The sequence below is a fragment of the Musca vetustissima genome, unplaced genomic scaffold (genome assembly GCF_032173495.1).
Source record: "Musca vetustissima isolate MV318-11 ecotype Yass unplaced genomic scaffold, APGP_CSIRO_Mvet_v1 utg24951, whole genome shotgun sequence".
Classification (NCBI taxonomy): Eukaryota; Metazoa; Arthropoda; class Insecta; order Diptera; family Muscidae; genus Musca; species Musca vetustissima.
The window spans coordinates 45,382-55,005 of NW_026884436.1; the positions used below are offsets into that span (position 1 = coordinate 45,382).

The following is a 9,624-nucleotide window of genomic DNA, read 5'->3' on the forward strand; positions in this document are numbered from 1 at the left end:
AAACACATTGCTCAGTGACTATGGTGGTGAATTTACCAATGCAGAGGCGAAGGAAATTCTAGCGAAACATGGAGTGAGTCAAAAGTTCACCGCTCCATATACACCTCAACAGAATGGTGGTGCTGAGAGAGAAAATAGAACCATGGCTAGAACATTTATTAGCTCAAACAAGGATGTAGAATTTCCAAAATCATTTTGTGCAGAATTTGTCAAATCAGCCATATTATGTATATGGAACAGGAAAATCATCTATAGAGAATAAATGTCCATTCGAGTTATGGTATGGAAAGAAGCCGCGAACAAGACGCCCAAGTATAATCGTATATAATCATACTCCCAGTCAACGCCGGAAGAATATGGATAGAAAGGCAATAATTGAATATCTTGTTGAATATGACGGCGAAGAGATATATCGTGTCTAAATCAAAGAGGAAATACCGTAGAAATATCCAGAGATGTGATATTTTCAGAAGAAATTAAAAGTTGTAATTTTAGAAAGGAAGAAAAGAAATTAAAGTTTGTAAGAACAAGAAATTTTGGAAAAGCTACATAATAAGATTTCCACTAATATTGAAAAAAACGCAAGGGGATGAAATACCTATACGAATTCGTCTAAACGACAGTTCAGAAGATGAGGTGCAAGATGTATACCCTCCGGAAACAGTACTAGAGAAAGCGGATATAGAGGTCGAACAGCAAGACAATGAAAGTGACAATCAGGCCCAAGATTCTACATCTAATATGGAAGATTTTGAAGAAATACAAACTGGAAAACGTAATAGAGATGCCTTAGATGACACATATGATAATATTAATGTAAAAAGGTTGAGGAATGGAACTATTATAGTTTCAAATTGTGTCAGTTATGAACCTCGAACCTCCATCAACTTTTTCGGAAGCTGTTGAAAGTACAGAGAGAAACGATTGGAACCATGAAATTAGAGATGAACTCATTGATGGAAAACAATATCTGCGTACTCTCGAATCTTCCCAAAGGAGCGAAGGCACTCCCGTCGAAATGGGTTTATCGAGTCAAAACAACAGCAGATGGCAGTATTGGGAAGGACAAGGCAAGATTGGTTATAAAATGATTTAAACAAAAAGAAGGATTAGGCTCGATGAAACATTCAGTCCAGTAGCAAGACTGTCTGTCAGTTTTGAGTATTGCTGCAACTGAAGGATCACATTTGTCACAATTCGATGTAGCTACAGCTATGGTGAACTGAACGAGACAGTTTACCATGGAACAACCTGATGGCTTTAATGAAGGCACAAATAGAGTTTGCCTTTTAAAACGAGGTCTATGAGGTTTGATACAAGCCCCCAGATGCTGGAACCAACAAATGGAAAATTTCCTTAAGAAGCTTGGGTTTAAAACCATTTCCGCAGACAGTTGTTTATATATTATAGAGAAATGTGGTAAAAAGCTGACCAAATGGAATGGTCCGAAGCAGCAATTGGACTATTTCCTTAAGAATTTAAAATCGGAGTTCAAAATCTTTAGCAATGACGCATCATACTTTCTTGGTATCGAAATAGAAAACAGCCATGATCAAATCAAAATATCACAGAAAACCCATGCAAAGAAAATTCTGGAGAAATTTAATTTCTCAGAGTACAGACCAGTTTCAGCGCCAATAGAAAACACAATCAAATGTGATACAAGAGGAGGGAAAGCAACAATTGAATTTCCATATTGGCAAGCAATTGTGCTCTCATGTATCTAATGTTGGGAACAAGACCAGATTTGGCATATAGCGCCAGTTGTAAGACCCTTTACATTTTTTTAAATCCACGTCTGTTAATAGACCCTTTAAATTTTTTATCCACGTCTTTTCCAGATTATGGTGGAGCCTTGGTAAATATAATTCTTTAAACAATTCGCAACAAATTCCTATTTGAAAATATCCCCATGTGTCAACTTGGATTCTATTTATATGGTACAGTACAGTACAATACACATTCTGACTGTACAACATTGCACAAAAAATTCCCTCCACGACCAAAAATACAACCCTGCAATGTTGCAATCCACATACCTCTCATTTATTTTTTTTTTGTATACAATTGGAATTCATTGCGAATTTTGTTTTTGGCGTTCGCGGTGTGTGTGTCCAAACAAAAATAAGAGAACCCAACTGACGACGAAAATAAATATTGGATTTTAAGCTGTTTAAAATCCCCACCGTGAAAATCTCCACACAATAAATGCGAACATTTTGTTCTCCACAACAAAAGGTAAGTCATCAATAAGAAGAAGAAGAAAAAATCCAATCAAAAATAAGAAATTTTTTTTGTTATGGAATGTGACGCGGAAAAAAATTCCAACGCCGCCCTAAACACATTTCTTGTTTACACACCAGGCCAGGAGAACCACACATTCGTACGCACTCACAGACACACACATACACACACACCGACAGTAGTAAAAGAGTGCAGAACGTAAAAAAGGCGTAGTAAAAGAATTCTAGCAAAACAAAAACAACAAACAACGGTGATGAGAAGAGCGGCGAAGGCTCCATTGCGGAGTGAAAAGTTCACCTGAAACGCAATTCCAATTTGACAAACGAAAAAAGAAATGGCGGGGAAGTCTCTGTTTTGTTGAGACATGAATTGACCGGTGGGTAATAAATGTTACCCCCTCTTTGCCACCCAAAACACCATAGAACCATTTTTTTTTTGTTATTGTACTGTCCCCGTACAAAAACAGCAACAACAATTCAATGTGCGCAATTTGCCGGTTAATACAGCTGTTCTGTTGTGTGGTTTCGGCTCAGCATGTATCCAATAAGAAATAAGAAAACAAAAAAAAATTGTTGAAAAGGCGGAATGTTGCCACACGGCTTCATAGAAGGTGGAGCACATCATTGCCAGACAAAAATGCTTTCAAAGGGGATTTTTTAAAAGAAGAATTTCTTATAGCCTAGACAGACGACAGTTTTAATTTGCATTAACAGCCTTAATTCAAATTAACTTGTACATTATCCTCATTTTTATGTGTTGTTAATGCACAAAATCAAACTGAATTTATACTGAATTAAGCAATTTCAATATGGCAATGCTGTAGAAAATAAATTGATTGTTGTCAAATTTGTTTATGTTTACGAAAATAAGAATTAGAAATAAAGGAAAAATTCAACATTTCTTCAAATTTGGAGCTGTTTTATCTTCATTATAGCTGTTAGTTTTCCTTCCTGCCATGTATCAATTTCAAAAAGATGTAATCCTAAAAAATATTGTAAACAAATGTCAATATTTTCTTCCTACACACAGACAAACAATTGTTTTGAAACAAAAAACTGGTTCATAAATGAAGAAACTCTCGTCTGTCAGGGGTAAATTTTAATTGAAATTAAGAACTTTTTAATGCAAATTAAGGCTGTCGTCTGTCTATGGTATTACAGGGCTCCAATCTCCATAAGTTGTGGATTTTTTAAATGAATACATAAAGAGTAGATTTATTAACGAATATTTTTTCGAGACTACGTAAGGCGTGGATTTTTTAAAGAAGATTTTTTCCCCATCTAAACAAGGCTTGGATTTGTAAAGAAGAATTTTTCCGCATCTAAACAAGACGTGGATGTGTAAAGAAGAATTTTTCCGCATCTAAACAAGGCGTGGATTTGTAAAGAAGATTTTTTCCGCATCTAAACAAGGCGTGCATTTGTAAAGAAGAATTTTTCCGCATCTAGACAAGGCGTGGGTTTGTAAAGAAGATTTTTTCCGTATCTAAACAAGGCGTGGATTTGTAAAGACGATTTTTTCCGCATCTAGACAAGGCATGGATTTGTAAAGAAGATTTTTTCCGCATCTAAACAAGGCGTGGATTTGTAAAGAAGAATTTTTCCGCATCTAAACAAGGCGTGGATTTGTAAAGAAGAATTTTCCCGCATCTAAACAAGGCGTGGATTTGTAAAGAAGAATTTTCCCGCATCTGAACGAGGCGTGGATTTGTAAAGAAGAATTTTCCCGCATCTGAACAAGGCGTGGATTTGTAAAGAAGAATTTTTCCGCATCTAAACAAGGCGTGGATTTGTAAAGAAGAATTTTCCCGCATCTAAACAAGGCGTGGATTTGTAAAGAAGAATTTTCCCGCATCTGAACGAGGCGTGGATTTGTAAAGAAGAATTTTCCCGCATCTGAACAAGGCTTGGATTTGTAAAGAAGAATTTTCCCGCATCTGAACAAGGCGTGGATTTGTAAAGACGATTTTTTCCGCATCTAGACAAGGCATGGATTTGTAAAGAAGATTTTTTCCGCATCTAAACAAGGCGTGGATTTGTAAAGAAGAATTTTTCCGCATCTAAACAAGGCGTGGATTTGTAAAGAAGAATTTTCCCGCATCTAAACAAGGCGTGGATTTGTAAAGAAGAATTTTCCCGCATCTGAACGAGGCGTGGATTTGTAAAGAAGAATTTTCCCGCATCTGAACAAGGCGTGGATTTGTAAAGAAGAATTTTCCCGCATCTAAACAAGGCGTGGATTTGTAAAGAAGAATTTTCCCGTATCTGAACAAGGCGTGGATTTGTAAAGAAGAATTTTCCCGCATCTGAACAAGGCGTGGATTTGTGAAGAAGAATTTTCCCGCATCTGGACAAGGCGTGGATTTGTAAAGAAGAATTTTCCCGCATCTGAACAAGGCGTGGATTTGTAAAGAAGAATTTTCCCGCATCTGAACAAGGCGTGGATTTGTAAAGAAGAATTTTCCCGCATCTGAACAAGGCGTGGATTTGTAAAGAAGAATTTTCCCGCATCTGAACAAGGCGTGGATTTGTAAAGAAGAATTTTCCCGCATCTGAACAAGGCGTGGATTTTTAAAGAAGAATTTTCCCGCATCTGAACAAGGCGTGGATTTGTAAACAAATATTTTTTCGGGAGCTACAGAAGGCGTGGGTGGATTTTTTTAAGGATATTTTTTCGGGAGCTACATAAGGCGTGGGTGGATTTTTTAAGGATATTTTTCGGGACTTACATAAGGCGTGGGTGGATTTTAAAGGATATTTTTTCGGGACCTACATAAGGCGTGGGTGGATTTTTTAAGGATATTTTTCTGGACCTACATAAAGCGTGGCGTAGGGGATGATAGATACCAAGCATCGGCTCTGATTGGCTTTAACATGGTTAAGTCCAAGCTTATCTTGGACCCTCTTTCATCTCAATTGTAGACACCGTTGAAGTAGTGAGCTAATATGTGCCGCTAGTTCACCAATAAGAACTATAAAAAAAAGAGTTGAGGTGTCGGGTTAGTTGCCCACATTCGGAAAACCCCTCCTACTATGAAAAAGCAAAGAAAAAACCAAACCCGCTAATGTTGACAACCCCCGCAAACGTATAAAGGACCACTATCTGCGAATCTGCACTTGGAATGTTCGGACGTTGTACAGAACAGGCGCAGTTCTCGCTTTGGCAGATGTACTCAAGAAGTACAAAGCCGATATTATTGCCTTACAGGAATCTACGCCCTTGTTGAACTCCATAAAAAATATTTACAAAATCTACGACTTTTGGACACCTTAAAAATTATTTAAAAAATATGTTCTATTGTTTCAGAATAATCATGTCACAATCTACACAAGCTAGCCAAGAGTCACAACGCCAAACCGATACACCTTCCCCAAATACCATCACCTCAACACCTCTGTCCACTCCCAACTCATTGCATTCTTCGAGTTTCCTACACGATCATTCAGCTTCGGGGCAAACGGGTAAACATAAATCCGCCTTTCTACCATATCGACCACAGACCACCGTCCTCACCAATCTTCAAAGAGGTAATACAGAAGCCACATTTTGTCCCGTTGAAGTCAAACTATCATTTCATGAACGGGCCGGACAAGGTGAACTGACAGATGAACAAATTTTACAGCAGAAAGCCATAAATATCGACTTTAAAGATAGTTTCGGGTTTACACCTTTGCATTGGGTAAGTCGGAAATTTAGATTTTCAAATTTTTTTCGATAATACATTTCAAAATTGCTCTCTCTCTTTTAGGCCTGTTACTATGGCCAATTTGCCACAGTGCAATCATTAGTTGAGGCCGGGGCCAATATCAATGAAGAGGCCCCGGAAATGGTTACCCCTTTAATACTTGCCGCCTCGGGTGGTCATCATGAAGTTGTCCGGCTACTTTTGGATAAGGGTGCTGAATCTACACATATGGATATTGTGGGTAATACAGCTTTAATGTATGCCGCTGCTGGTAATCATCCGCATACTTGTAATGAGATATTATCCCGTGACCCGGATATGACGGCGACAAATGAAAATGGTGATACGGCCTATGCTTTGGCCATAGAGAATGGTTCCACCCTATCACAAGCTGTCCTAGAACAATATTTAACTGCAGTTTTGTCATTATGAGAAGAGTTGACGGCGAGGGATGATGAAGAGGAAGGGGATGTGAAAATAAGTTAGGTTAACAGTAGAATAAAAAGGTAAGTAAATCCGATAAACAATTAGGACTTAGAAATAATAAATGTAATTGTGAGAAGTAAGACGAATAGAGGACCCAAATGGTTCTCTATATAAATAAAGTAGTCTTCCATATAAATTAAAAAAATTGTCCTACGTGTGAATAGAAAAACTTACATATAAATAGAAAAATTCTATAACGTCTTAAGGGATGTCTTGGCACCTGCAGCTGTATCTGTTACAAGTACATTAATTACAAATCCGAACGTTGACGAACCGGCTATTCTTTTGGCAAACGAGCAGGTCAAGACTGATGAAAATCAGTCTCACGGGACTCGAAACGCTATCCGTGATAGTGTAGAGGAGCAAAGTAAGGAAATCTTGGACCAGTTAGACAGACTGATACCGGAAGAGCAATATGGGGATACGCTTCAGGAGGAATTGCTACTGAATCTCACCCTAACTGAAGATGAGCTGGACACCAGCCCAGCCAAGTCTACACAGGGGGATTGTTGTAGCATTAACGAAGGAAGCGCAGACCCTGTTGACCGACTAGCTTCAAGTCTGACTACAACATGTCCTGTGTCGGCACTTGCCGACAAATAAACTTCCGAGTTATTCTGCGGAAAAATTATTTTTCAGCCTCCGATAGCCTTGAAAAAATATTCTCTACATGATACAGCCTTCGATAGGTTTTGAAAATAAATTCTTCAGCCTCTGACAGCCTTCAATAGCATTGAAAAAATATTCTTTAGCATCCAATAGTCTTGGAAAAAATATTCTCTAAATGATACAGCCTCTGACAGCCTTGGAAAAAATATTCCCTAAACGATACAGCCTCTGATAGCCTTGGAAAAATAATCTTTGGCCTCTGACAGTCTTGGAAAAAATATTTTCTAAATGATACAGCCTCCGACAGCCTTGGAAAAATATTCTGTGAATGATATAGCCTCCTGATATATACAGACCACCGTCCTCACCAATCTTCAAAGAGGTAATACAGAAGCCACATTTTGTCCCGTTGAAGTCAAACTATCATTTCATGAACGGGCCGGACAAGGTGAACTGACAGATGAACAAATTTTACAGCAGAAAGCCATAAATATCGACTTTAAAGATAGTTTCGGGTTTACACCTTTGCATTGGGTAAGTCGGAAATTTAGATTTTCAAATTTTTTTCGATAATACATTTCAAAATTGCTCTCTCTCTTTTAGGCCTGTTACTATGGCCAATTTGCCACAGTGCAATCATTAGTTGAGGCCGGGGCCAATATCAATGAAGAGGCCCCGGAAATGGTTACCCCTTTAATACTTGCCGCCTCGGGTGGTCATCATGAAGTTGTCCGGCTACTTTTGGATAAGGGTGCTGAATCTACACATATGGATATTGTGGGTAATACAGCTTTAATGTATGCCGCTGCTGGTAATCATCCGCATACTTGTAATGAGATATTATCCCGTGACCCGGATATGACGGCGACAAATGAAAATGGTGATACGGCCTATGCTTTGGCCATAGAGAATGGTTCCACCCTATCACAAGCTGTCCTAGAACAATATTTAACTGCAGTTTTGTCATTATGAGAAGAGTTGACGGCGAGGGATGATGAAGAGGAAGGGGATGTGAAAATAAGTTAGGTTAACAGTAGAATAAAAAGGTAAGTAAATCCGATAAACAATTAGGACTTAGAAATAATAAATGTAATTGTGAGAAGTAAGACGAATAGAGGACCCAAATGGTTCTCTATATAAATAAAGTAGTCTTCCATATAAATTAAAAAAATTGTCCTACGTGTGAATAGAAAAACTTACATATAAATAGAAAAATTCTATAACGTCTTAAGGGATGTCTTGGCACCTGCAGCTGTATCTGTTACAAGTACATTAATTACAAATCCGAACGTTGACGAACCGGCTATTCTTTTGGCAAACGAGCAGGTCAAGACTGATGAAAATCAGTCTCACGGGACTCGAAACGCTATCCGTGATAGTGTAGAGGAGCAAAGTAAGGAAATCTTGGACCAGTTAGACAGACTGATACCGGAAGAGCAATATGGGGATACGCTTCAGGAGGAATTGCTACTGAATCTCACCCTAACTGAAGATGAGCTGGACACCAGCCCAGCCAAGTCTACACAGGGGGATTGTTGTAGCATTAACGAAGGAAGCGCAGACCCTGTTGACCGACTAGCTTCAAGTCTGACTACAACATGTCCTGTGTCGGCACTTGCCGACAAATAAACTTCCGAGTTATTCTGCGGAAAAATTATTTTTCAGCCTCCGATAGCCTTGAAAAAATATTCTCTACATGATACAGCCTTCGATAGGTTTTGAAAATAAATTCTTCAGCCTCTGACAGCCTTCAATAGCATTGAAAAAATATTCTTTAGCATCCAATAGTCTTGGAAAAAATATTCTCTAAATGATACAGCCTCTGACAGCCTTGGAAAAAATATTCCCTAAACGATACAGCCTCTGATAGCCTTGGAAGTCTTGGAAAAAATATTTTCTAAATGATACAGCCTCCGACAGCCTTGGAAAAATATTCTGTGAATGATATAGCCTCCAATAGCCTTGGAAAATATTCTCTAAATGGTACAGCCTCCGACAGCCTTGTGAAAAATATTCTCTAAATTATACAACCTCTGATAGTCTTGGAAAAAATATTATTTAGCCCCTGTCCCGAAAAATATTAGTTTACAAAATCCACGCCTTAGGCCCCGAAAAAATATTAGTTTACAAAATCCACGCCTTAGGTCCCGAAAAAATATTAGTTTACAAAATCCACGCCTTAGGTCCCGAAAAAATATTAGTTTACAAAATCCACGCCTTAGGTCCCGAAAAAATATTAGATTACAAAATCCACGCCTTAGTTTACAAAATCCACGCCTTAGGTCCCGAAAAAATATTAGTTTACAAAATCCACGCCTTAGGTCCCGAAAAAATATTTTTATTATTATTATTTATTTATTCATTTCAAAGCCAAGCCAAAAAGCCTTATATGGCCAGTATACTACAAAAGTATAGTTTACAAAATCCACGCCTTAGGTCCCGAAAAAATATTAGTTTACAAAATCCACGCCTTAGGTCCCGAAAAAATATTAGTTTACAAAATCCACGCCTTAGGTCCCGAAAAAATATTAGTTTACAAAATCCACGCCTTAGGTCCCGAAAAAATATTAGTTTACAAAATCCACGCCTTAGGTCCCGAA

General features: G+C 38.1%; 2 protein-coding genes across 2 annotated transcripts; both read left to right on the forward strand.

The window, feature by feature from the left end:
- The first annotated feature begins 68 nt into the window (after positions 1-68).
- Positions 69-6,361, forward strand: LOC133331449 (DNA-binding protein RFXANK-like). Its single transcript, XM_061539840.1, has 4 exons — positions 69-73; positions 624-824; positions 5,551-5,923; positions 5,993-6,361. The coding sequence occupies exons 1-4, from the start codon at positions 69-71 to the stop codon at positions 6,359-6,361; spliced, it is 948 nt and encodes a 315-aa protein (XP_061395824.1).
- A 152-nt stretch (positions 6,362-6,513) lies between these two features.
- Positions 6,514-7,996, forward strand: LOC133331450 (DNA-binding protein RFXANK-like). The gene is made up of 3 exons (XM_061539841.1): positions 6,514-6,534; positions 7,379-7,558; positions 7,628-7,996. The coding sequence occupies exons 1-3, from the start codon at positions 6,514-6,516 to the stop codon at positions 7,994-7,996; spliced, it is 570 nt and encodes a 189-aa protein (XP_061395825.1).
- The last annotated feature ends 1,628 nt before the right edge of the window (positions 7,997-9,624 follow it).

What these genes read in the sequence shown, in the direction of transcription:
- LOC133331449 (XM_061539840.1), top strand. An exon ending in GATAATATTAATGTAAAAAG is followed by an intron (nt 825 to 5,550) that starts GTTGAGGAATGG and finishes CTATTGTTTCAG; the next exon opens with AATAATCATGTCACAATCTA. An exon ending in GGTTTACACCTTTGCATTGG is followed by an intron (nt 5,924 to 5,992) that starts GTAAGTCGGAAA and finishes TCTCTCTTTTAG; the next exon opens with GCCTGTTACTATGGCCAATT.
- LOC133331450 (XM_061539841.1), top strand. Translation starts at nt 6,514, where the DNA reads ATGGTTCTCTATATAAATAAA. An exon ending in TGGTTCTCTATATAAATAAA is followed by an intron (nt 6,535 to 7,378) that starts GTAGTCTTCCAT and finishes TGATATATACAG; the next exon opens with ACCACCGTCCTCACCAATCT. An exon ending in GGTTTACACCTTTGCATTGG is followed by an intron (nt 7,559 to 7,627) that starts GTAAGTCGGAAA and finishes TCTCTCTTTTAG; the next exon opens with GCCTGTTACTATGGCCAATT.